A 27902-nucleotide genomic window follows, 5' to 3' on the forward strand; every position below is an offset into this window, starting at 1 on the left:
ATAGACAGCATTTGAGTGCCATCGCATCTCTTTACGTCATGTCTGTAAATTCTTTGTATCTTGTGTTACAGGTGAACACATTTTCATGGAGAAATTCTTCTTTTTCTATTATTATGACTGTTGGATGCTTCATTTGTAAACGAAAGTCAAAGTGTCGGATCGTGGTATTTTGAACACACAAGCAGCATTAGTAAAACTGTTTTTGAAACACAGAGGAACATTTGTCTTTGATTTTTGTGCACTTTCTTTTCACAGCAAGACAGTCGACAAAAAAACATTCTCCCTCTGGTTCCTGAGTTTAAACTATTGTCTGATTTCAAAGACATGTTTCCTACATTCCTACTTATTTCAACAGTCTGAGCATCCTTAGTGTTTTAAATAGTGCTTAAATCCATACATTTAAAGGATTGTGTGTTTGTTAGGAATCACTTGCATCAAACTGTCTTGACATAAAATCCTAAAGCAAGCGCACATGGAAATAAGGATATGTTGGGTTCTAATCCAACACATCACAACAGAAGAAAATTTTACATAAGACTGTTTGAACATTGTGCAAAAGCTGACCAAAGTGCTTGACAGTCAATAAAATGTACAGCCAAAAAAGTTAAATTAGTAGAAAGAAAGAGGAGATTAAAGTATAATACAATGCAAACAATCAATTCAGACATTATATTCTGCTCGGGTCAAAAGCCAAAAGGGTTAGATATAAGATATAGAAGATATCTACAGTCTGAGCGGTGCATATATAGAAAGGTAAACTGTTCCACAGATTTGGGGCAGCCACTGCAAAAGCTGCCGTACTCTTACATGGGTGTGAATGTTGAGAAGATCAGATAAATAAGATGTTGCCAATCCATTTAAAACTTTAAAAGTAAGCAATAAATGGTAAATTCTCCATCCTAGAATTGCATTATTGTTATTCATGTGTTGGTGAAAAGGCAGGAAACTACAATTGTAGTCAGTTTTTGTTTTCATGATCGGGTGATTTGTATGTTTGACTCCATTAATTGAAAGCTTAGTTTGCAAAAATTAAAAAAATACATATACATATCCAATTTGGAAAAGGCTTTGCATTTAACAGTGGAAGAATGCGTATTTAGATCCTTGGGTGACAGTACCAATATAACAGTGACAAAATACTGAAGTAAAAGTCCTGAAAAACCTGAATATGTCTGAGTCAGTCTGGATTCCTCTTGCTGATATAAGCAATGTATATAAAATAGTCAGTTCAATTCAGCTTTATCTATATAGTGCAAAATTACAACATATGTCGTCTCAAGGCAAGTCAAAGATACAGTCCAAATATTAAAAGAATTCACTGAATCATCAGTCTGTGAGCAGCATGTTTTGGTTGTATTTGCTGTGAGTGGATCCATGTTGAATTAATTTACACAATTATTTAGATGGACACTACTTAAGTCTTAAGAGTCACCAGGTTATTACAGGAAGGAAAAATAACTAAGTTTAGATAAAGAAATCTAAGAGGATGATTATTTAAAATTCTACTCTCTTCGCAGGATATGAGGAGAGACAGTTTAAGCTTTGTATCGAGCTTTATATAAATGCTTGGGTTGGCGTATACATCACATTCATTTATCCATATCCAATGCTAGACAAACATCATCCTCATGGTTATATAGGGTTATAAATGAATCCCATGGTTTTCTTACATAGTTAATATAGTTAATACATCTAAAATACTTCTTTTCCACAGTGTTGGTGACTTGCTGGAAACCTGCCCAAAATTATATGTATCAGTTACCATACATTGGCCCAGTGCTTGTTGTACATGTTGACAAGTTGACGCAGCCTCTGTACCTTTGGTAGCTGCTTTCTAAATTGGTGCAGAGGCAGCACTTCTATGCAAATATATATCAAAATGTTCAAATCGTCTTCACAAAATCTGTTTTTAATGTTTTACCTTTTTCGTCAGAGCTGTCTGCTTTTTATTTGTGGTTACTGATCCAATTAACAAACCTAGAATAAATGGCTTCATTAGTATTGTTGTCTTTCTCCCTTTCTATCCCGTTCTTACACATGAGTCGAGGAACATGGCTGCCCTTCCTGAATGTAGTACTGTCGAAGGTGTCTTTCTCTGTAAAGGATGTTTTTATTCTTCACACGGTCATGAGAGGACTGTTATTGAACAAAACAAAATTCACTGAATTAAAAATACACGAGTTTGGTGACTTTTCTGTATACTAAACTTGTTCAGCACGTACACTCTGTAACAATTTGAACCTTTATTTTCCTCTCTTTCCAGTAACTTAACATTCTTTCTAATGATTGAAGATGCATCTCAGCTACAAATCTCTTTTTTATTCTTGAAAAACAGATGTTAAAGAATAAATGAATGGTAGAACATTGATATGGAGATAATAGTGGTAAAGAGTAAGACAAGTTAACTGATGAATTTGTGTAGAGGATCGGATTTCCATTCAATTCAGTTTTATTTATAGTATCTCATTTCAAGGCAGGTCAAACATACAATCCAATTCAAGTCAATTATAATCCAATTCATTGTGATACAGTCATAATCCAGTCAAACAAATTTAATTAAATTCCTAATCAGTTCATACAATGCCAATTAGAGAAAAAAGTTGTCTCGCTAAGGAAACCAGCAGATTGCATCAAAACGTCTCTTCAATTCAGTCCCGCGTCCCGAGCATGCACAAGGCGACAGTGCAGAGAAAAAACTCCCCTTTAACAGGAAGAAATCTCTGGCAGAACCAGACTCAGGAAGAGCGACACATCTGCCTCGACCGGCTGAGGTTGAGAGGACAGGGTGGGAAGGTGGAGGTAGGCTGAAAGAGGGTTTTCGGGTAAGAGGTCTAAGGCGGACAAGAGGTAAGAGGTAAGAGGGGAAAGGTAGGGTTTGAAGAAATGTGAGGGGCTGGGATGATAAAGGTCGGGTAGGTTGTAAGAGCAGAGTATCAGGAAGGAGGTGGGGTCCGGGTAAGAAGTGAGAAGGAGGCAGGCTGTTCATTCTAAACTGGATGAACAACAGACAAACTGCCATTGTTGTTCTATGAATTCCAGTTCCAGAAGCTCCACTCTTGCTTCTCTGCTTTTAGTTTCTAAAAAGATTAAGACGTTTTTGTTTCATGTCCTGACATTTAAAGTAATCTGAAATAAGCTGAATCGGCAAGACTTTGTTAGGTACCTGAAGGTGGAGGTTTTGATTGACGAGGTGCTGGATCTCCTCGTTTTTCTCAGCTTCCAGGTAGAGCCAGAGCTTCTCCTTCACCAGCAGCATTTCTTCCACTTCTCCCTTTTCTTTGTCCAGCTGCTGGGCCCGCTTCTTCCAACTTTCAGACATCTTGGAAAGTTCCTGTCTGATGTTGTGGACAGCAGCAGAGAGCTCAATCTGGAAGGTCTCTTCTTTCTTTTGGAGCTCTTTCTGATACTGCTCCTCTCTCTCTGCCAGTCTTTTAGGAAGATTTTCTCCCAGAGCTTTACATGACAGTTGGCTCTGTTTCAGAGCTGCCTCCACCTTATTGAGTTGGACCAAGGTGTCAAGATGAGCATCTGTGCGTCTTCTTCTCATCGTGATGGCCTTGTTTATCTGATGGTCTTTTTTTGTGAGGAGCTCTTCCAGTTGAGCAACGTTCTTCTGCCACCTGTTCTCCTTGGCCCTGAGCCTGCTGGACTCAGCAGCGGTTCTCACCCTCTCAGTCTGCTGACTCTGGGGGAGGATGCTCTGCTGAGGAGATCCAACCTGCGCAGCTCTCTTTTCCTCCAGATCAGACAAACTACGGTTAAGTGAGCTGATCTTCTCGTCTTTGATCTTGAGCACCTTGCTGGCTTGGTCAAGGTCGTCCTTCAGGTCATTATTTTGCTGCTCAGTGACCGACAGCTTCATCTTCAGGCCTTTATTTTCTTCTAAGAGTTCAAGAATTTCCTTTTTCCAGTAACTCCTCTCCTTGAGGACCAGGTTTTTAGTTTTGGCCCTCAACTTTCCTTCCATTTCCTTTAGTTTGGCCTCCATCTCTCTTTTCATGTCATTGAGGCCTCTGATGTAATCCTGTGAAAATCATTATACAGAAAAAGATGAGGATACCTTCTGATATTAGAGCTGATCATTACAGTTAAATTATGACCACATAAATCTATAAAGAAACTAAATTAAATGAATTAATGAAACCATTAATATTTTGATTCTTTTTGACAATTAAAAAAATATATACATGATCACTTTTTAAAAGAAAAGTGCTCCGGTGATGTGTGTTTAAGTGTTTTACCATGCTTTCTCGGCTCTCTCTTCTTGACATGGTAGTAAAATTGGAAATGATCCAGTCCTACACCCATCACTTGTGTTTACACTCATGTGACATTTTATTTTAAATTTAGGAAGATTTGTCATTTAGCAAAAATAAAAGTTAAATGAGAATCATTATAATCTTTGACACATATGCCTAACTGGTTCTTTCTTTGTTTATTTGATTAAAATGGGGCAGACACGGCCAATGAGATCATACTCTACTTTATAAAAAATAGATAAAGAAATAAAAAAAAGCAGACTGCAACCACCTGTCATTACTTGGAACGTTACAGGTTATATTGAGGATATCTCCACTCGTGGGGACATAAAGGTAGCGCGTACTCGCTGTTTTACACGTGATTATTTGGATGATATTCAGGGGATTATGACATGATCATGTCAGGCTCCAGTCTCTGGACAACTCCCAAACACGTGTGAAGGCACGCTGGTGGGGGGGGGGATTACGCACCGGTGCGCATTGGGCGTCAGCAAGCCCCAGTGTGGACAACTCCAAACTTTGCTTCGTATATGTTTTTCCAGCGATTTTGAAATCGTCATTCATCATCAATTCCGTCCAAATACGAGAAAACAGGCTATGTTGTTTGAACTGATTTTTGTTTCCTTTTTCAACTGAATGGACCTGAAGCTGAAGGATTGGTTGAAAAACCTTTAGCGTTATCGTGTCTAAATAAATATATTTGTGTCATGTCGAAGCCAAGTAGCTCGATAGAGCCAGACATTTTCCCAGACAGTGAGGAATGTCCCGGAGAAGGTTCATTTGGTTTTGGAGATGATCTGGAGTTAAATCAGTTTGATGGATTGCCCTTTTCCTCTCGTTACTACAAATTACTGAAAGAGAGGAAGACTCTGCCTGTGTGGAAGGTAAAGTGCCAGATTGAGGATGCTCTGGTAAACAACCAGCTGGTTATCGTGTCTGGGACAGCAAAGACTGGGACGAGTACACAGGTAAGTCATTTTTTATATCTTATGAGGGAATGGATTTTAGAAAAAAATTGTTAAAGTACAAGTTTACGTTTTTTTTTTAAATGTATCTGTTAATGTTGCATGAAAGCAAAAAAATTAGCTGTTTTCAATATTTGAGAGATAGAGGTTAAATAATAGTGCATGTCCCTTTACTTACTCTATTTTTCCTCTGCTCAGATATTTTCATTTTATTCCATTTGGCCCCAGATACCACAGCATAACCTTGTTTGTGGCTACAAGTAGCACATTGTTGCCACATGCTCAATCCAGACTGCTCAGTCAAGAGAAAAACCTGCTGCCATTGGTTACATATCATAATGAAACCTTTGAGTTGAGAATTTTTGCCCAGCATTGCCAGGCTTGTGTGAACAGAAGCTGCCCAGCTCAGCAGATGATGCTGTTGTCGACGCTGTCCAAGCTCCTGCCTGCTTGCTTGCTCCCCTATGTGCACAAAGGCTCCAGCGGGCCTGTTAGGGGACCTCCTGCTGCTAAGCCCTGATCCGCTGGAGCCGCTGCATGCTGCCAAAGCAATTTTGCATTCTGAGTGAATGATAATACCATTGGATATCTCTCGTCACTGTTTGTTTTGCTGTCTGCTTAAGCTAAAGCTGTTGGTATAATCCTGAAAGCATGCTTGCATGTGAGAAAACAAATTTGATGTGATTAAAAAAGAAAAACATGGTGTACTACTCTGGGGCATATTTAACTATGAAGACATACAATAAAGTGCGGAACGTGAACAACTTCTGGTGACTGTTTGTGTTCAGATCCCTCAGTGGTGTGCAGAGTTCTGCCTGTCTGCTCAGTATCAGCATGGCATGGTTGTGTGCACACAAACCAACAAACAGCAGGCCATAGATCTGGCTCTACGCGTGTCTGACGAAATGGATGTGAACATAGGCCATGAAGTGGGTTACACCATTCCTCTGGAGACCTGCTGCTCCTCTGACACTGTTTTGAGGTTTGTTGATGAACTGTCACTCAGTTTGTTTCACTGCCAGTCGTAGAATGACATTTTAATACAAACTATCTCTGTCAGACAGGATCTTTTCCTGAGGTATGTTCCTGATAGTACACACAGATACTTGTGAGGATTCTGCAGCAGACTAAGTAAAGTGAGCGAATCATAGGAAATCATGCTTGTATTCTTAAAAACATTGAAACATCTGCAACAGCTATGTGGTTTGATGGATGTTCACTGCAAACTTAAATCTGATGAATTTGAAGTTTTCACATGATCATTTTGAAGAAAATCTATTACATGACCTGGAGGGTCATTCAAAATTGGTTTGGAATGAAGTTTTAGTATGTCTTTGAAAAAATCATTTGACAAAAAATCAATGAGAAGTAAATCCAGCAAACTTTAGCTGGTGACAGGTTTGTGGTCTTATTTCACCTCCTGTGTTAGTTTGACCAGTGATTAAAATGGTTAAAATGAGCATTTTTGTAAGAAGAATGTATTGAAAGAAAGTTTTTGCCCACAAAAAAAAAAACATTCTAAAAACATTTGAACCCCATTGTACCAAACATGTTTACTACCAAGCTGTAGGCAGACAGCTGGCAACTAACTGCTGAGCATAGTGGTGCATTTAGAAATGAAAGAGATTTGTGGAGGCATTCGAAACTGAGCTAAAATAAAATGAATGAAGAAAAATACTGCGTTAACTAGTGGATCAGAATAAAAATAATAATAATATATACTGTATATATATATATGTATGTATAGTCCTAGCTTCTTGATTTAGTATTGAAATATTATACGTTCTTTATTTTATAATTCATTAGGTACTCTACTGATGATATGTTGCTGAGGGAGATGATGTCAGACCCCTTCCTGGAGCACTACGGGGTTGTTATTATTGACCAAGCCCACGAGAGGACAGTAAGCACAGACATATTGTTGGGTCTCCTCAAGGACATCCTGCTCCAGAGGCCTGAACTCAGGGTGGTGGTCCTAACTGTGCCGCCCATGACGGAGAAGCTTCTGAGACACTACGGCAGCATCCCGCTCATCAGTCTGGAGGCCTCCTGCCCAGCTGAGGTGGTCCACAGCAACAGCAGCAACAAAGACTACTTCTACTCGGCACTGAAACTGGTGCTGGAGATCCATCGAACCAAAGAGAGTGGAGATATTGTTGTATTTTTTGCCTCAGCGAAGGCAAGAGATTATTTTTTTTCAAGTATTGTTTCATATGTCTATGTCTCAGAATTTGTCGTGACAAACTTAGCTTGTATTAACCTCTTCCATAGGAAGTCCGCAGTGCTTACAGCATCCTCCAGAGTGAGAGTTCCAGACTGGGAAGGGAGCTGGACCAAATGGAGCCCATAGTCCTGTACCCAAGCCAGCGAGGGCTGCTGCCTGTCCTGACTGAGTTATCAGGCTCCACAAAGTCCAGGAGGGTTTTCCTCTCTACCCAAAAAGGGGAGGACGTGTGGTGGACTGCGGAGTCTGTGAACTTTGTCATTGATACAGGAGTCCAGTTAAAAATGGTAAATTAAGATTTCCTACAAGACGCATCAAGCTTAAAGGAGCATTCTGCTGCTATTTATCAGTATTTTGTTTGACCTTTTTCTGAAGGTTTACAATCCAAGAGTGAGAGCCTGCTCCAAGGTACTTCAGCCCATCAGTCAGTGTCAGGCAGATATACGCAAACAGCTGTCTGGACCAACAGGTATTTCATCCTGAATAAAAGGATGTTCTCTGAACATCTTTTAGTATCATGCAGCTGATTCACATGCTTATAAATATATTTTTCTGACCATCCTGCAATTCCTAAATGAATGATGCTAGAGAAATGACTTTGTGGCATTATTCAGTCAAAAGACTGAAGCTACATTTGAATGCAATTTTATTTCCAAGGTAAATGTTTCCGCCTGTATCCAGAGGCAAGCCGAGCCCTGGCAGAGACACCGCCACAGATTTTGGAGTCTAATATCGCACCAACAGTTCTCTTCCTGAAGAGGATGGAAATAGCTGGCCTTGGACAGTGTCATTTCCTCGACAGACCAGGTGCCGTATCATTTCAAAGGAAATTTGACAAGTTGCCACTGAAAAATGATTTATTTAAAATAACAGAAATTTTTTAAGCTGTCTGTTTCTGGTTCCCACGAATGACATCTCCCTCACCCTAAAACACAGCCAAAGATATGTATGTGGGAAGTTTTTTTGGCTGAAGGAAAATATGCTCCGTGTAGCTGTTCTGGTCCAGTCATCCATGGTTTAGCTGAACTGACAACTTGGCTAGTAACCATTGTCTGAGCTCTGACCCACCCCTACACAAACAGTACAGACTAAAAGAGGCCAGCTCGTTAGTGGTTATACAATGTGTCTAGTTTAGTGCACCACCGGAAAAAAGGTACAACGAAGTACAAGTACAGGCCAAATAAACTGTAATATCTGTAAAATTCTGCACAATGTGCCACAAAAGGCACACGACATAATGCATTTTTATGGTGTTCTTACTACATAAATATGCTTTCTTGTGCAATAGTATTAAGGTACGTGTGAGCAAAACGTGCGTGAATTGCATCTGATCATTGATTTTCTTTTTTTTTTTTCACATTATCCTGACGGCATAAACTGATGTTGGTATGCCAGATCTCTAATCTTGTACAACACTTTTCTTGCATTTCTATTGGGAAACTTACCATTAGAACAGTCTAGACAAACTGAAAAACAAAACAAAACAAAAAAACAACTAGTCAATAAAAGTTGAATAAAATAAAATAAAATCAGGAAACGCAACATTTCAGAAAATACAATAAGAAAAAAACTATGGATTAGAAAACACATGAAGAATTAAAGGCAACACTTCCCTCAATGACAAATGTCCTATTTTAGCTTTTAAGTTTTCAGTTTTAAAAAAAAGTTTTTCTGTTTTCTAGTGTGCTTTCGGTTTTATTCTTGTTTCCCTCAGTTTCTTCCCACATAACTAAACATCAGTGACATTTTGTTATATGAAACAGGTCCACCTGTCTCTACAATATGCAGCTACTATACCAACGCTAAGTATAATTTTGTATCGAAATAATTCAAATGTTTGCTGACTCATTGCAGATCCAGAGGGTCTCATGCAGGCACTGGAGGAGCTGGATTACCTCGCTGCTTTAGATGATGATGGCAACTTGTCTGAAATTGGCATCATAGTGTCAGAAATCCCTCTGGATCCTCAGATGGCCAAAGCTTTGCTCGCATCCTGCGAGTTTGACTGCGTTAGTGAGATGCTGACAATTGCAGCCATGTTGTCAGGTATGTGCGAGCAATGTGTTCGTGCTGAGTTTTATCGTCAGAATGAGACTTGTTAATAGTTTTTTCTTTATTTCTTTAAACGATGTTGACCTTGTTGGTTCTTGTTCTTCAGCCCCGAGCTGTTTCCTGGAATCGTCTGCTGACATGTCCCACAAGGCAGTCCAGTGTCACAGAAAATTCCAGCATCCTGAGGGCGATCACTTCACCCTCATAAATATCTACAATGCCTTCAAACAAAGTCAGAAGGAACAGTGTAAGTGAACAGAAACAACTTCCTATCTATAAAAGATGCAGTTTCTAAGTTTCCTAAAATATGGTTTTGAAACACAGGTCTCGATAGTTTTACATTCTGAACTCTCTCTATGGAAAAAAAAACAAAACAACACAAGTTAAACCTGGGGATCATTTCATTTCCCCGTTTTGTGTAACCTTTTTCTGTTCTTTACCAAGTTCTCTTTTAAGAGCTGTGACACATTAAGTCACAGTGTGACTTAGAATAAAAGTAAACGTTTAAGCTGTCATGATCGTTGCTTTTTTAGACAGTGATCATGAGATACAATGATAGCCTATGATAAAACAGTGGCCAGATGCCGCTGCTGTGTCATCAGCATTTCACAATAATGGCCACAAAAGAAAGTTGTCACATTTTGTTAAAGCCTGTTACGTCCATTCCATGCTTTTCGTGTCCACTCGCATTCCAGTTGGAAGGACCAAAATGTGAGGAAACAAATTGAGGATGTAAAAACAGAGAAATAAAATGGAGATGAGTCGGACTAGAGCAAGTTTGACGGAGCACAATGAATTAAGAACTCCAATAATTTGCCGTTAAGACAGCTTGATATGACAGAAGAACTTCTTTTTTTAATCCAGATTTTTACAGACAAGTTTACCTGGTGACGTTTTCAATTATTTATTCAAAATTTATTTGAAAGTGTCAATTCACAAAAAAAGACATTTCAGCACAGAATTGTTAACCTACAGCAGAACTGGACACAGGCAGTGACCATATGTGGTAACTCCTTTATTTAAAATAAATTCTAAAGATCAATATCAAATATAATCTCCAATGAATAGTTTGCACACTGTTGTTACTCACCTTTTGAAGCTGCTGGATTCTGTTGAATCCATCTGGTGTGTCAAGTTAATTATTCTTATCCAGTAAAATTAGTTTGAAAGTAGGTTTTTAAAAATTAGGGAAAATAAACAAGTAGGTTTACCTGTATCCAACTCTTACGGACACCTTTGAAACCAACTTGGTTTGATTCAAATAGGCAGTGTAGAACATTATTTTGCCCCAGTTATAGAGTCCAGAGTCCAGACTAAACATGAAGAAGCAGCATTTAGCTGTTATGCTGCAAACAAGTGGAACAAACTGCCAGTGGAGATTAAACTTTCACCAAATGTAGACATTTTTAAATTCAGCTTAAAAACATTTCTTTTCTCATGTGTCTGCATGAAATCTGCACGGTATCTTTTAACTTATCTAGACTGTTCCTTGTTTCTTTTAATATTATTTTATGTATTTTTAATGCTTCTTCCACTCCTTATATGTTATGTAAAGCACTTTGAATTGTTTTGTACATGAAATGTGCTATACAAATAAATTTGCCTTGACTGGACTTATGTTGTTGACTATGGTCCTTTTTATATGCTTAAGATCCTATGCGTACATTAATAAACCACATACTGTGTCAACAAGTTGGTTTAATTGTATCCAATACATTTGGACAACATTAAGATGATTCAAAGTTAGTCTGAAGTTCCATACTGGGACTCTTAATTCTTAATTTCATGTCGAACCGTCAGAATGATTCACTCTGACTTACGGTCTTTTTTTCTCCGCAGACTTGACTGCTGAAAAGTGGTGCCAAAGCTATTTTCTGGATCATTCTGCCCTGAAGATGGCTGAGGCTATTAGATCAGAGCTGACCGACACCCTGAACAGGATTGAGCTTCCCATTTCTGAACCCTCTTTTGGAACAAAGACAAACACGAACAACCTCAAAAGAGCTCTGCTGGCTGGGTTCTTCATGCAGGTAGGAAAAATGTCAGAAGTAATGGATTTCCTTCGAGCAATTTAATGGTTTTTTGAAGTTTAGCGTCTTTCTTTTGCTAGATCGCTCGAGATGTGGATGGGTCAGGAAACTACTTCATTCTGACACACAAGCACATGGCCCAGGTGCACCCGCTCTCTGGCTACGGAGCTCAGTCACACAAGCTGGGACTGCCGGAGTGGGTTGTTTTCAATGAGTACTCTCTGTCAGAAAACAATGTGAAAACAGTCTCTAAAATTTCCCCTCAAGTGTAAGTCAGTTTTTCTCTTCAGCTCAGTTTCGATATGTGCCGATTACAACTGTGTCTTATGCTTCTATGCACTATATTGGTAAGGTTTGTCATGTTTTTTTTTACAGGAATAACCACATTCTTTTTCGTGCTTTTCAGTTAAATCTCATGTTTCTTTTAGGTTCATTCAAATGGCACCGCTGTACTTCTTCTACAACCTGCCCCCTAGTGAAAGCAAAGACATACTGCAGGACATGTTGGATCCAGAGGCATCCAGAAACTGCAAAGAGCAGAAGCAGCCAGCGGCAAACAGTGACGATAACAGAGGCTGTTCAGCAGTGACGCCAGCTTACGACCGATGTGTGATTCAATAAACTTCAACCGCAATTTTAGATTGTAATATAACAACCAGATGCAATGTTTATATTTTTAATTGATATTTGATAATCACTTAGCTTAAAAGTTGTTGGTCACATGTACGTGACAACTCTGCCTCTTTTTCATAGTTGTCAGCATACTGTCAGGTAATCTCGATGCAAAGATGACCAGTTGTGAGACTAAAGCACGGTGTACAAACTCAATTTGTTACCAGATTAACAAGACTTACAAACGTGAAAGGGCATTATTTAATAACTTCTTAATCAGTGAAAAGAAATATACAGAAATACTTGGAATTCAAGTAGCTTAATTGCATTTTAGCCAAATAACCCAAGAATTGACTTCTTAAAGGTCTTATTTATAGTCACTCGATTCTTAAGCGCTTATGAAAATGCAAGTATCGATACCAAGGAAATTTGAGTAAGTTTAAACAAAAAAAAAAAAAAAAATTATAATTCTCTACCGATTCTCTACAGGACATTACTGTAGCTATAAGTACAAAACGTTTTTTTCTTTTAGATAAACTTATAAATTGAACCTGAAGGTCCTCGGTGCGTTTGCAAAGGTGCCTCCAGTTAATACATGGTTCAGACAGTTAGGAATTCTTTCAATTTGTCCATAATAGCAGGCATTCTGTCTGCGGGGATCACCATCACGGTCCTGAAAGGCTTCATTGGTACGTCGTCAAATGACCATCTGCCACTCAAGCAAAGGTCTGTCTCCTCCTGGACTGAGTAGTGGAACTTCAGGGTGGCTTGCTGTAGGGACAACACAGACAAAGCTCAAGACTATAGAATAACTAGAGTAAACATTGAGGCTGGCATCTCAAATGGCAGCTGAAACTAACAACTTTCATCTGAAGTTCATGTTTGATTAAAGGATGAGGCAAAGAGTTATTGACCAGATACTTAGTCACGACTGCCCTGTACATTATTAAACATTCAGTACAAATATTTGACTCTGCCTGGATCCATTTGACTTCACCTCATAAAAGAATTCCTCCTCTGCGTTAATGAACATGTACTCGTCTTTGGGAACTCCTCCTCTGGCTGGAATATTCTTGGTTGCCTCTTTGCAGGTCTTGCTGATCATCAGGCAATAGTGGCACCTCCCACTGGGCTTATTTGTCCTCTGAGCTTCGGCCAATTCTTCCCTAAAAGACATCATTAGATTAAGTATATTTTCCTGCACACCACGCTTTCAAAAAGATTGGACTTTGAAGACGTTTTTGATTCTTGTGCTCAAGCTTCAGAAGATACAACATATTCTAAAAATGTAAATACTTTATGGGGAGTATTTTTTCTTTATTAATAAAGCCAGACCATGCAAAATACAGCGGCAAATCAACGTGGGCTGTCTGTAACGGTGTAATAACATTCAAAAAGCATAATAGCTTAGCGTCTCCCTGTGGTATTGTCCCTGTTCTCATATGCTAACAAAACAACACATATTCAACGTACACAATGAGAAAACACACAAAATAGGTATAAGCAGACAAAGTAGAACTCACTGGAGCTGTTTGTGCAGAGGGAGGGCGATCTGTGGAGGTACATTGATGAAGCGCTCACTCAGCAATAGCCCCACAGGCTTGCTCGTGTCACTGAAGATCTGTTCCAGCTGCTCTGTCACACTATGGGGAGCATTCTTCTCACACTGGTCCCCAATCAGCTCCTTGACCTCCTCCACACACTGCACGCCCTGCCAAAGCAACCCCAAAGACGTGCCGTGAGAGTTTACACGAAGAACCCTCTCATTTTTAACTTCCTGAACAGTACTTCTGTGCAAGATGTTACCTTTCTTTCTGTGAGGTTGAGCATACTGATAAAGCCAAACACTTCATCCGGGTCATCGTCGTCACTGTCCTCTGGAACTTCAGCTTGCTGGAGCAAAGTGAACATGTAAAAAAAAATAAAGAAAAGAAAAGAAATGCTGAAACTCAACAGTCAGTTTTACATTTGAGACCAGATCACAATGAGGAGTAACTCACCTTGATGACACTTCCAACGTGGTTCTGTTGGATGATGATGTCTGTCAACTCGGATGTATTTACATGAGCCTTCAGAAAGAGCTGTGTACAAACGTGACACAAGCGTCATCAGCGACATCACGCCGACAACCAACATATGCACATAAACATAAAAATACTGCCCCAAACCTGTTGCAAAAGCTTTTTTATTCCATTGAAGTCGTTGCACGATATGGTGTGGGCTTCAAAATCAACTACGATCTCCTGAAAGTAATCACAGCAAGAAGAAAGTTAACAAGGAAAGAATAAGCCAACTATATTTAGTAATAAAAGTAGGCATGCAGTAACTGTTTACCATTCAAACATATTCACGAAACGTATGTTTGAATGGTGAATAGCTAATATAATGAAGTAATGTTATTCAGGAGATTCTGTTTCATAGTGTTCAACCTTTCAGTATGCCAGATCTCCTATTGTAAATAATGTTTTGCTAAATTCCTAGCCAACGTTAGCCAACAACTGAGTTAGCCAGCTAGCTTGATTACAAGGCCAATTACAAGTTCTACCAAATGTTCCTTCTTCTACCTCATTGATTTCGTCTTCTGATGCCTCACTGTCTTCCTCCCCGGAATCGTCATCCTCCTCTGGATTCTCATCGGAACTGTTTTCATTTTCCTCAGGATTTTCACCCAAACCGACTGCTCTCCTCTTCGCAGATGAAGCCATGCTGCGAGACGAAACACGTGTGTCCTCCAAGTGGGCGGGGCAAAGGTTATAGTGCAGCAAAATACAGGAACGAAGCTAAAACTAATGAGCCGCCATTATGGCTCACACCGTATGACGCTGACCGTTTATTGAAGTAACTACGGGAGCCGCAATGTCGGCTCGTTGCACATTGTGATTTGGAAAGAACCATCTAATGAAAAGGGGATTGGAGCTATTTAAATTATGTCAAATCTCTATTCCACTGTGATACACACTTATTTATATTATGTGGCATAATTATTTACATTGTTTTAAATCGATAGTTTACATATATTTTGTAATATCTACATGTTTTCGGAAATAAGTCAGATATACAATATTTGGTCATCCCTCCTCGACTGAAGAGGAAGTCGTCTCCTTGAACAACTCAAGGTACTTGAATTGTGTGCATAGATATATCTTTTTAACCTTCTTCTGTTGGTTGTACCGTCACGCTGCCAATGGTAGACACAATTATTAGTTTTAATCACTTAAAGTCACTGACTGGCTCTTTGAATGGGGGGGTTACTGCGGCTAATCTGTCACCCACGGTGTCTTGCTAATGTAAACATCAACAGACCGACATAAGACATTAGCTATGGTTACATGCATGCAGGTTCAGCTGAGAGTATGACATTACTATTTCCTATTTACAATTCATGAGCAGCCCAATAACCATGACTCAACAGCATTGTTATCAGCAAGTTGCATGTGACAGTTTTAGGGTGTAGTTGATCTGAACGAGCCTCCACCCGCACTGTCCTCAGTGCTTTTGCAGCTTTGTCTCAGTTTTTACAAGCAGTGTCTTGAATTCACTTCGTATTGTTTATTCAGTTGTATATATTTTTTTGTCCTACCCTTTCCGTGTGGTAAGGACATCGCCAAGATGGATGTATTGCTTCTTAAAGAGCCAAGAGAAGGAGAGTCTGATCCTGATCCTTACATTAAGGTAAAAACCATTTCCCTAAATTCACCATTTTTTTAAAACACTAACTGTGTTAAATCATGTATTCTTCCAGGTTATCATCAGAGCTCTTATTGAAATTGAATGACTATTTTTTGATTCTGAAGGAGCTGGCATCACATGGGCACAAAGCAACCCTAATCCCCGTGCTGTCTTTTAAGTTTGTCTCATTGAACACCTTGTCAGATAAGGTAATCTCCATAGTTACAGTAAATTAATTGATACGTGTCCTTCATTTATATATTTATAGATTTTTTTATTATTATTGTTTTTTTGTTTTTTTCCCCAGCTTTTCCAACCGGAAAAACATGGTGGCCTTATATTTACTAGTCCACGAGCGGTGGAGGCTGTGAAGATGTGTTTAGAAGCAGAAGAAAGAAAAGGAGGTGAGAGAATATACATAGAGGAGAAACAAGAATGTGTTTATTATCAGGTTTGTGTATTACATTTCTTGATATACAGTTTGAGACTTGAAATTATGTCCAACATAGTATTCTCATTCCTTCAGAATGGAACAAATCGGTGAAAGACAAATGGAACACAAAATCAATTTATGTGGTTGGGAAGGCCACTGCAGCATTAGGTGAGTTGTCACATCTGTCAACACATTTTTCTCTTTAAGGTTTATTGTGCATTGTGCTCCTTTGTAAACCAATTCTAATCACAGCAGAGTGTGTGAGGCACCTGGCGCTCACATACATCTGTGAAGTGATTTGACTACCTTCACCCAGTTGTTATACACAAGTGACGCTTTCCTGTAACACACAGCCAACGGTTTTGATTTATAGAGAACGAGCAGGTGCTTTACCTCATTTCTTTAGTGCCTGTCGACCTCCTAATTGTCAGTGTTTTTACGAGTCGATTTCTTAGTTGCAACAAATTCAACTTCAGAATTTTGTCCTTTTAGCAAATATATGATAATTTGATATCTCGGTCACATTTTTAAAAAAGTTGGGATGGGAAGTTGGGAAGCTTACTGCTCTGCTGCAACACGTCTTCTTTTAACAACTCTCTGTAAGTGTTTAGAACCTGAGGTGACTAATTGCTGTGCTTTGTAAAGTAAAATGTCTATCTCTCCTTACTTGATGCAAGGTTGCAGCTGCAGTAACAGTTTGGGGCCACATCTGTGGTATTTTTTCTTTCATAATGCACCAAACGTTTTTCGATGGGTAACTACTAACTACTAACTTTACGACAGGAAAGCCAGTTTAAATTCTTTCCAAAAAGCCATGGTGTGGTATTACATGCAGAAGGCTCTCCCTGAAAAATGTATCAGTTTTCAGCCGTATCATAATGTTATGATTAAATGTGCTTATTGTCCTCACACTAGTCGGTTTTAGATAGATAGATAGATAGATAGATAGATAGATAGATAGATAGATAGATACTTTATTGATCCCGAAGGAAATTCAAGAAAATTTAACAGGAAATTTAACATTTCATATGTCATTTTAGTTAGAAATCAATTAAACATGTGGTGTAAATGATATGCAAAGCATTTCATTCTGTTTTGATGTACAGCACAGCACTCTGAATTTTTTGGAAACATATTAATCTTTGTCCTTCTTGTGATTTGTCCTATGCAGTACGAAATCTGGGTCTGAACCCGCTGGGCGAAGACACCGGCACAGCGGATGTCTTATCACGCGTTATCATTGAACGTATGGTGTGACTTTCTACGCCCTCATTCTTCACATTTTAATGTGACGGAGAGCTTATGATTGTTCTTATACTAATATGACCTTATATCTACTTCTTGTCTTGTCAGGAGAGGACACAAATATCCCGCCACTTTTTTTCCCCTGTGGCTCAATTAAAAGAGAAGTCTTGCCCACGGCTTTAAAGGAAAATGGTAAGCATTTCCCCCTATTGTGTCTCACAATTAAAACTCAAGATAATAAAAGAACCCTCTGGGGTTACACTAATTATAAAATAATAATTGCACTACCTTTATCACTGTGGGGATCCGTTTCCTTGTTTCCAGGAGTTCCCCTAGAGACACTGACTGTCTATCAAACTGCTGAACATCCCGATCTAGAGAAAAATTTGAAGAACTATTACAAAGAGCAGGTAAAAAAAAAAGAAAAAAAATACATATTATATCTTAGAAAATGGCTTTTAGATAAAGCAAGTGTTCATTTGTTTGTGCATTTACAGGGAACTCCAGCAAGCATAGCTTTCTTCAGTCCCTCAGGGGTAAAGTTTTGCTTGGAAGTGGTACGGAGGCTGTCCGGCGAACAGCTGACTCAAATAAAGGTACAGCCTCCACATAATCACACACAAAAAGACTTGAGTAATGCGTGGATCTGAAGCATCTAACAGATCTTCAATGCCTCTGACTGTTGACTTCTTTTCCAGTTTGCAGCCATAGGGCCGACGACACAAGACGCGATGACAGCAGAGGGCCTCTGTGTGAGCGGCACGGCAGAAAAGCCAACAGCTGAACACTTGGCAGCAGCGATAGCCAAGGCTCTACAGGGACCATCTGTAGGCCTTGAATCATAAATCCACCCACCTTTTCCATTTCTGTTTGTTAATTCTGCAATATGTATGCATTTGTTGCTATTTGTGTGTCTTACTTTACTGCTCATTGCAAATTCGTTGGTCACATACTGCACTTATTTTTGCACTGAGAAAATGTTACAATTTGTGCCACAAAAATCAAAAGAGTTATCGTGGGAAAAGCAGAATTCGAATTATTTCTGTTTAAAGTGAATGTATTTTGTTTTTGAAAATAAAACTATGTCAGTGTGGTGAAAACGAAGATTTTATCAGTGTTTATTTATTGTAAAACTGTCTTTCAAAACAGGTGTTTGCAATGGTCCTTAACCACTTTTATTGTCCACACAAAAGTAAAGGTTTCACCTTCCTCCGCAGGTCAGTGACAGCCCAGTTAAAACCACTGGGGCATGAATAACACATCCATTCGGTTCAGGCAAATTGATCAGTTGTGTTGACGGTAAAGACGTGTTTACTTTTCACATAGATTTGTGGAAAGTGGGCAACCTTTTAGATGGGCGTGGATAAACTCAGGATTTGCCTATAAAGCTGGGCTGCTCCTTGTTCTTGTATAAAGTCTTGGGAGAAAACCAACGCCACGATGCTGACTTTTATCCAGCTGATATTTTTGCTTTTTTTGACGAACATTATCTCAACTGATGCAGAGAAACTTTTCCACAACCGGGATCATTCCGATGTGCAGACGCTTAATTCTCACCAAGCTCCTGTTATAACCGATGAGCACAAAGCAGAGGTAAATTTTCAAGAGTTTTTCAAACTTTAACATCTCATAGAGTGATCATATAATGATTAATTTTAGGATCTTGTTTAAGTTATTTCTCTCTAGATATGGCTTCATCAAGCCAGTTAACTGGGAGCAGATCCAGTCTGAGGAATTGGACACGTTTTTCAGTGATGACTTCCTGGATAACTTTGAAGCCTCAATACAGGAGGGAAACTCTGTCCCCCATTCAAGGGTTTCTCCTCAAAATGGGGATAAAGATGGGAACAACAACCAAACTGAGAACCAAGCATTTATTTCAGCACTGAAAGAGTTTCAGAAGGTATCAGGTCTTCCTGTTACAGGAGTGTTTGACGAGGCCACCAAGGAGGCGATGAACAAACCAAGATGTGGAGTCCCTGACAAGGAGATAGACCTGAACACCCTGGAACTACCTGAGAATATTGGTGGCTCAGACAGTGAGAACAACCACAGTGATGGTTTTAATGAGACTGACAGCAACAGCACAGCAAGCAACATAATCAGTGGCTCTGCTAATTCCTCTGAAGATGACATATTCAATTTCAATGAGACAGAAAGTGTTCTCCTGGGCATTTCAAATGACACAAACATGAATATTACGAAAGGCTTTGTGAATATTACATCTCTAAACAGCTCACATGACATCCTTGAGGTTAGTAAAATGGGAAATAATAGTGTGAGCACCAGGCAGAGTGAAGCAGTGAGGCGTAGAAAGCGTCAACTTGCTGATCTTGTGTCCAAAAGCAGCAGGCAGAAGAGAGATTTGAGTGAAACTGGTCATATGGCCTTTTCTAAGAACACGTTGAAGTGGAGGCTAATTGGAGAAGGCTACAGCAGTCAGTTGACCATTGAAGAGCAAAGGTACATCTTCAGGCTGGCCTTCAGGATGTGGAGTGAGGTGTCGCCACTGGAATTTGCGGAGGATACAAGGTCGCCATTGGAGGATGTCGATATCAAGCTGGGCTTTGGCACAGGTAAGCCTCAGCTAATAAAAAAAATGCAGCATACCTTTCTGTGCAAATCGGGGGAATGCTAGACTTTACATTTGGCTTTTCAAACCTATCTCTTCGAAAGTAGCCCCACTTAGAACACTTGGCTGAAACTAAGGAAAGGATAGTGAGTTCTGGGTTAGCTTGGGCTGCATTTTGACCAACTATGGGACCTAAATCTGGACCAATGCACCTATGCAGAACAATCTGCTTTTGACTGCTGGATATGGGCCTTTATAGGAACAAAGCATTTTGGTTGTGTAGGTTGTCCTAAAGTTGATCTCTTCTTTCAATATGACAAAGCTGAATGACTTGACACTCATCACACATGTTGTTTGCAAGTAAAGTTTGGTAGTAAAACAAGATATACAATGTTGTGTGATGTTGTAGATTCTGAGTCATCCATGTCATGTTAATCTGTAAAGTTTGGATAAATGCAACTGGACTTTTCTTGGTTCTTGAGAACAGCTCACCTCTCATCCAAAAGTACCTCAGTTTTAACTGGCTGACGAGGAACTTCAAGCATATAAGATGTTGAAAGAACATTCGTAGCTGGAGAGTTGTTCAGGTCACATGTGTGTTACTGAAGTCTTAGTTGTAACCTGCCTGACCAAACTTGTTTTGGTCACAAGATCTAAGATGTGAATGGTTATGAAACCAACTACATTGTAAGCATTCACGAGGTGATAACTGTGACCATCTCCTTTGTTTGAATTTAGTTTCTCCAGTTTTTTTATAAATGGTTCTATGTAAAGGTTCTTAACTCTTCTATTAAACTCACCTGTCTTCCCTGTTCAGAATGTGTACATTACTGCCCTCAACAGATTGTCCCTTCTATTTGAGGTGTAGGTGGATCGCTGAGTCACTCGCTTGTGAAGAAGTTGTTTACTTTCCCTGGCATAAAGCTCTGTGCACTCCTCACTATATTGCACTGCAAATACTATGCCGCTCGCTTTGTCCAGTTTCTCCACGAGCTCTGAGAACACATGTGAAAAGTGAGGTGACATCAAAAGACTCCAAGAGTCAATTTCAGATGCTGGATTTTCTTTACTAAATCAATGGAGTTTTATAGTTGATGTAACGTGTTTTCTACCAGAGGCGCAAAGATGGAGGTGATGGATTTAGCAGTGTTGTTTGTGATGGAATTGTTTTATTGATGGGTCTTAGTAGGACTCCTTCCTTGTTTATCTTAGGAAGTCCCAGTGTGGCCTCTCTGGTGAATGGCTTCCCTTGTCTGTCGGCAAATAAGGGAAGCCTGAAGAAAGTTTTCAGATGAGAGGTGAAAAACCTTCAAGGACCAAAAAAGAAATAAGTCCAGTTGTCTTATTCAACCTCCCAGGACTACAACATTTTTTTTTCCAAAGTTTTCTTATATTTTATTTCGACACTTACTCAAAATGTTCATGAAAATAAGTACACACTAAATTCCAGCTTTACTACTCGAGGATAAAAAGCAAAAATATGTCAAATGTTTGAAATGATCCAGCTATGGTATCAATATCATCAATGTTTTTTAGAGCAGAGGTCTGCATTATTTTCACAATGGAGCTTTGTATGTCACTATACCTGCCCGCGGTGTCAAATAATGTTCCTCACACAGGGAGGCATCTGGGATGCAATCAGAAGTTTGATGGCACCGGTCAAGAATTTGCCCATGCCTGGTTCCTTGGTGACATACACTTTGATGATGATGAGCATTTCACAGGCCCCAATGCCGGCAGTGGAATCAGCCTCCTCAAAGTAAGCATGTGAAAGACGATCAAAGAAATAGTTTTGGAGGATAATGAGAAGTTTAGTAACAGCGCTTTAAATTTCGTGTCCATTAGGTTGCAGTTCATGAGATTGGCCATGTTTTGGGGCTACCCCACATCTACAGGCCTGGATCTATAATGCAGCCAAGCTATCTGCCCCATGAGTCGAGAGTTGAGATGGACTGGACGGACAGAAAAGCTATACAACATCTTTATGGTACATGATTGTTGCACCATCTAGTGGATACACTTCATTTTCAGACTTTCTGGAATTAACTGACATAGAACCTACCTGCCCTTATGTGTATGTGTTTGACAACAGGTGGCTGTAAAGGTCGGTTCAACACAGTATTCGACTGGATCAGAAAGGAGAAAACACCCTTTGGGAAGGTGGTCATCCGCTTCAACACATACTTCATGAGGGATGGCTGGTACTGGCTGTATGAGAACAGAAATAATAGAACGCGTTATGGTGATCCAGTTGCGTTGCAGATTGGCTGGCATGGGATTCCCATAGATGGAGTGGATGCATATGTACACATATGGTCCAGAAAAAGAGATGCTGTTTACTTTTTCAAAGGTAGGTAAAGATTTATGCAATTATCCAAAAGTGAGTGATCGTGTGGCTCTCGTAACGTGGTTATGAAGAGATGTTTGTTGACAGTTGTTTCTGTTTTTACAGGTACTAAATTCTGGAGGTATGATAATGAGAATGATCGGGTTTTCAGACGGGACTCAGAAGGTCATCAATATCCGAGATTAATCTCTAAAGGCTTCCCAGGGGTGCCCAGCCCCATTGATACAGCTTTTTATGACAGGAGGGACTCCCACATCTATTTCTTCAAAAACACTCAAGTAAGAATAATACACTTTTCTTTGTCACATGAAACCGACGAGTCAAAACCTGGGTGTGAAATATTAACAGATTTTGGAACTGTCACCTTACTTCTATGGCTACAATGTGTACAAGCATGTGTGTATGTCAGTCTCCATTGCAAGGACGGGCTTCGGTGGCAGAGCTGAAGCACAGCACAGAGGGAGGGGGAGGGACCTGTAAGATGTATTTTTAAATACAAAAGATTTGCTAAGTAAGCAAAGTGTAAAACACTGCAGGACTTCGGACCACAGTGCACTGCAATACATGACAAGTTTTTGGCCAAGACATTTCATTCATGCATGAGGGAGTTTCTGATAAAACTGCTTTGCATAATGTATATGCAATGCTTTTTTCTTCCCCATTTAATTCACATAAATCTCACCATAGCTTAAGTGTCACTCCATTTGTAATTTAAGAATACTGGAGCAAGTGGTTGTACAATAAGTAAAGTCTTGGAGAGAACCCAAGGTAATTAATTGTTTCTTTACATTGTGAGAGAGTGCTTTGAAGCAAATAAAAGTGCTCCATTTTCTCTGTGGTTCGTTTGCATGTTGTAATTAGACTGATTTTAGACTGTTTAAGAGAGAAAACAACTATCTGTTCAAACAGGTGTATGCATTCAGTGTGGAAGCCAACAGCTTGGCAAGAGGCTTTCCCAAAAACATCAGAGATGTTTTCCCTCCAATGGAGAGTGGAGACCATCCAGATGGCAACATTGATGCTGCCTACTTCTCCTACAGCCACAACGCCATCTTTCTACTCAAGGGCACACATTTCTGGCGAGTGGTAGGCAGCCGCAGTCGTTGGCGCCAGCCTGTTCTGCCACGCAATGGCCTGCTACCACACAAGGAGGTGGATCAGCAATGGTTTGACATCTGCGACGTTCATCCTACTGCACTCAAACTAACCCGCTGAGGCAGTAATAGATCCTACACCCATCTACAGAAGTAGTCTCCTGATTAACCTGTTGGTAGGCATTCTTCCATATGCTCGCAGACATCCATTATCTGTCCTCTCTTTGTTTGTCTTGTAAAATTGACGGTGTAATTTTCAAAAAGAAAAAAAAAACTTTAAGGCGATGCAGAAGTTTGGCTGTGAAAAGCTGAGTGAGTAAAAATATGCCCTGCAAAAAAATGAAAGATAAAAACATGTCTGAATTAATCAAACAAACATTTAGGGATTATTTAGAAACAATCCAGCTCTGTGTTTAACAGCATTCATCAATGTTTTAAGCTTGTTTATTTTTCCATCTTTTTATGGTATTCTACTGCTTATATCCAGAGTACTTGACAGCTGCTTGGAGGAGCCCCGTGGCTCTTGATTGTTGTAACAAGGTCTGAGGAGTCATTATAATTTGAAAGCTTTGAAACTGGTGTCACGTGGCCTTTTCTAATGATGTCTCTGAACAAGCAATCGCCCTCACCAGCTAATTAAGGTCAGAGATCTCAGTAGAAGATCTCTTAGAAGCCAAATCTCATGGGGTGCCCAAACCTTTGCATAGAGGTCCTTTCCTTTTTTTAAACTAAAAACTGTACACAAAAATTATACACTTATCACCAATTAAAATGTTCAAAGTAATGTCTCTTCCTTTGCATTTTTCACACGCCGTGTTATGTAGTGCTGTTTAGAATGTTTAGGACTCTTTAGCATGACCTACTAAATTACACTCTTTAAAATAATGCTTATGAATGACACAGTTACAAAGAAAGGGGGATGTTTTATATAGAAAAAAAATGTAGAAGAGTCATTTCTCTTGGATATAGACAAACAACCACCATGGGGGTTGAATAATTTAGCTGGTGAGTGTATATCAGGGAATTCTTCTCATGCTAGACACAATGACAGTATAAAGGTATTTGCGGTGGTATGTGTAAAAATGTCAATTATTCAGGCCTAGAGAGAAGCCTATGGAAAGCATCTGTCTGTTTAGTTGCAATGGTATAGAAAAATCAATGTTACAATACTCAAATTCCACAATTTCTATGGTATGGTATGGTATGTTGCAGGGAGAGATATATTATGTCCATACCCTCTCAAGGATGATGATCAAAATGCAGAGATAGCTCCAATGGACTCTCATTGGCTTATTTGACACCATAGCTGTGCTGAATGACTAAAATGATCACATTCTTCTAAGTCTCCTGCAGAAACTCCAATCCATAACTGACCGCAGGCATGAACGAATATCACGTGACATGGAAACCATGCTACTCCCACTACACACAAATCCCCTCTGTGCACTCATGATTCATCTCTCACTGTGCAACATGCTTTTGAGTTGATTGGGAACAATATGCTGTAAACTTCATCAAAAACAACATTGATATGGTGAAAAACAACAATTAGTGATGCATTTCCTTGAATCTCTCCCTGAGAAGTTGGATTAGAAATTTACACACACCTTTTGAAACCTAGACTGAAGGAAAATTATTGAAAAAGGTGCTCTGCTTATAGTTAATGCTGTTATATTTTACAGTAATCACTTCAGAGCAATGGACAGAAACAGGCATTGATTGTGTAATCAATATGTTACTTGAACACTCTTATTAATTCAGCTCATATTAGGAGATTAAGCTCCTGGTGGGACTCAGATAACTAGCGTTGTGCTGCAGGGGCTCCATTGGCAATATTAATAAATTGAAGTAGAAATCAATTACAGGCTAAGGAACAAAATGTCACGGCGAGTTAAGCTACAGAAGAGGGATATCAAGAGATGTCTGCTCACACAGTCTATAAGGGAATATAAAGAGCATACAAGTAAATACCCGTGTGCAGATGTTGATACTGAAGATGTGTGCTTGCTCTCTTTCTGTGATGATTTATTTCATTTCTTGTGAGGTTCTTGAAATTTCTGAGAGTCCTTTAAGTATGCAGAATTTATATCATGTCTGGCCTTAGAAATGAAGATTATTACAATACATACAAGGATGTTATCAGTCACTGTAACACATGTAATTCAGAATAAAATAATTTCTTTGAATGTCCTACTTGGTACTGAAAGACGAATAGGCTTTTGATCAGTTTGCCTATCCTATTATGAAGCTCCACACATTGCCTGCATCCTGGAGGTCAATTGGAGGACTTTTATTCACACAAGTCCCCAACAGCTGAATACCCCCCCCCCCCCCCCCTCCCCCCATGTTTTGCATTGGAGCACATGTCACAAATTAAAATATCAAATTTTGGATTAATTATTTAAAGACATGAAAATAACGTACAGTGCTGTTGACACAAGTCCGTCTCAGTGATGTGGAAAAATGATTTTTAAAGTTATTACAAAGAAGAGTCTAGCAGTAATATGTTTTTGCTTTTATCCCGGGGATTATTTCAACAAACTGCCGCATGCATAGGTCATGTTTCGCATTTAAATGTGAGGATTTTTGTCTGTGGGCTCTGGCCTTTCAAAAATATCATTGTTGTCGCATCTTCGGAGTTCAAGGATACTCTCAGTGTGTTCATGCAAAGATGTGCACCGTAAATTCCAGGATTTTTCTTTTACACCTTGTGGGAATGTTGAATTAGATTTTTTTATTTTGTTTTTTCTTTTCTTTTTGTAACTGTGTTATGCCTTATTCACACAGCACTGTGACAGCCTTCCAATCTTCAATGCCTACTCTGCTGCAAAAGTGGTAACCTTATCAAAATAAGGAATAACCAATTTAAACCCCATTTCTCTTGTAAATTTGTAGCTTCAAAGCCAACGCTGACAACATCCTTCAGGATATTTCCTGATAAAGTGGCTGTGTGGTTAGAAGGTAGTGAGGACTCCTTGATTAAGGAGAGGGGGGAAAAAATCTAATGACTAACAACCAAATAAAACCAACTTGTAGAGTAGAACTAAAATAAAATCCTAACAAATAAGAACTAAGAAGAAAGAATAAATCTATAAAAACTAAAGAGTAACTTAAAAGAAATATTCTACGGTTTTAACAAGCTCATACTTGCAATCATACTGTAGGTGCTGCTGTACTAAAATGTAAATTCAGTCGCATTTCCTTGTGTCTTGGGGGGTCTTGGGAATCACCCATCCTCTGTGTTCTGAAACAATGGGCCAGTAGAGGGCAACCTCAACACACGGGAACTAATTCTACCCCTTATGACTGCCCTGTGGACCCACCGCTGTCAGTCTCTCTTTGTTAAGGAATACATCTTTGCAGTGAGTGTCAGTCTTGCATTTATTTGAGCTCTATAATATGTCAGATGCATTTTAAGAGCAGAATGATGTAGGTGCCCCCTGTTATCAGAGACTTACCGTGGAAATGCTTAAGTGTACACGAAGGTGGGTGGGTTCTTAAAGGGCAGGTTGTGGCTGTATGCAGTATTTATCAGAATAGGCTTACACTGTGTGCTGTGTTTTACTCTATTTTAAAGGGAACTTGTTGCAGCTGCCAAAGATTCCGCTGCTACACTGAGTGTGGATCAGCATATATTCCACAGTGATAAGCATGGAATTCCGACTTTCCTGAAAAGCCAATTTTGAGCTGAAAGTTGTTTTGAGCATTAACTCTGAGCGGCATAGTTAACAAGGCTCTGGCTTGTTTACAGCGGTATAAAAAAAAGAATCAAGCAGTTTCACACCTCACCCAGCAAAACACAAAATACACCCAGAATACACACGGATGCACACACTCTCACAAACATATGCTGACAGTTATAAATACATGCACACCCCTATAATTATCACATTCTCATTCTCATATAGACAACCACACATTCAATGTACCCTCACACTCAATGTGTCCCTCCCAACTGTCCTTTTGTCTTCACTTTTTGGCCCCAGATGAAGAAGCTTCGATTTAAAGGTAAAAAACAAAAATAAAAAACACGTATGCCTTCACTCCACAACTCCATCTCAGGTTAAAATTCAAATCGATATTTTCGAAACTTTATCATGTTCTAATGTGCTCCTCACTAAGGACCCTTAATGTAGTGGAAAAGTAAATAGGTTTCTATAATAGACTCACAAGAACCGAGATTGTATGGTCTCATTACGCCGCGATGAAGAAGAAACTCTTTGTGTGACGGAAAATTGTGTCAGTCTGCAATACGGGCAGTTTTTTTTAGATTACAGAACAAGTATGTTTGACTTTAAATTCCCTCCTGGTTACACATGCAAGCAGGAGTTTCTCTGCCAAATGGAAATTGTACAGTAATTACATGTTTTCTCTTGAGAATAGTCCATGTATCAAACAAC

The 27902-nt window shown here is 39.3% G+C and overlaps 4 protein-coding genes across 5 annotated transcripts; 3 read left to right on the forward strand and 1 right to left on the reverse strand.

The window, feature by feature from the left end:
* Window positions 1–4966: 4966 nt before the first annotated feature.
* dhx32a (DEAH (Asp-Glu-Ala-His) box polypeptide 32a) lies at window positions 4967–12213 on the forward strand. The gene is made up of 11 exons (XM_075457713.1): window positions 4967–5227; window positions 6013–6206; window positions 7031–7403; window positions 7496–7735; window positions 7824–7917; window positions 8106–8255; window positions 9303–9494; window positions 9607–9747; window positions 11340–11530; window positions 11611–11798; window positions 11959–12213. Exons 1-11 carry the CDS (start codon window positions 4967–4969, stop codon window positions 12149–12151), a joined length of 2217 nt encoding a protein of 738 aa, XP_075313828.1. The 3' UTR covers window positions 12152–12213.
* A 172-nt stretch (window positions 12214–12385) lies between these two features.
* On the reverse strand, window positions 12386–14900 carry bccip (BRCA2 and CDKN1A interacting protein). The gene is made up of 7 exons (XM_075457714.1): window positions 14707–14900; window positions 14311–14385; window positions 14143–14223; window positions 13949–14035; window positions 13666–13853; window positions 13140–13308; window positions 12386–12913 (listed from the first exon to the last, which is right to left on the reverse strand). The coding sequence occupies exons 1-7, from the start codon at window positions 14845–14847 to the stop codon at window positions 12743–12745; spliced, it is 912 nt and encodes a 303-aa protein (XP_075313829.1). The 5' UTR covers window positions 14848–14900; the 3' UTR covers window positions 12386–12742.
* Window positions 14901–15217: 317 nt separating this feature from the next.
* uros (uroporphyrinogen III synthase) lies at window positions 15218–18593 on the forward strand. 2 transcript variants are annotated; one of them, XM_075457012.1, is made up of 10 exons: window positions 15218–15258; window positions 15740–15814; window positions 15937–16020; window positions 16119–16215; window positions 16338–16412; window positions 17416–17490; window positions 17598–17681; window positions 17814–17899; window positions 17987–18085; window positions 18188–18593. In XM_075457012.1, exons 2-10 carry the CDS (start codon window positions 15752–15754, stop codon window positions 18332–18334), a joined length of 810 nt encoding a protein of 269 aa, XP_075313127.1. In that variant the 5' UTR covers window positions 15218–15258; window positions 15740–15751; the 3' UTR covers window positions 18335–18593. The 2 variants fall into 2 exon arrangements, with proteins under 2 accessions (XP_075313127.1, XP_075313126.1); XM_075457011.1 differs by lacking the exon at window positions 15218–15258 and adding an exon at window positions 15308–15329.
* A 336-nt stretch (window positions 18594–18929) lies between these two features.
* On the forward strand, window positions 18930–23623 carry mmp21 (matrix metallopeptidase 21). Its single transcript, XM_075457010.1, has 7 exons — window positions 18930–19069; window positions 19176–20065; window positions 21681–21820; window positions 21907–22048; window positions 22154–22411; window positions 22514–22686; window positions 23318–23623. The coding sequence occupies exons 1-7, from the start codon at window positions 18930–18932 to the stop codon at window positions 23621–23623; spliced, it is 2049 nt and encodes a 682-aa protein (XP_075313125.1).
* Window positions 23624–27902: the final 4279 nt, after the last annotated feature.

This window comes from Odontesthes bonariensis, chromosome 23 (assembly GCF_027942865.1).
Source record: "Odontesthes bonariensis isolate fOdoBon6 chromosome 23, fOdoBon6.hap1, whole genome shotgun sequence".
Classification (NCBI taxonomy): domain Eukaryota; kingdom Metazoa; phylum Chordata; class Actinopteri; order Atheriniformes; family Atherinopsidae; genus Odontesthes; species Odontesthes bonariensis.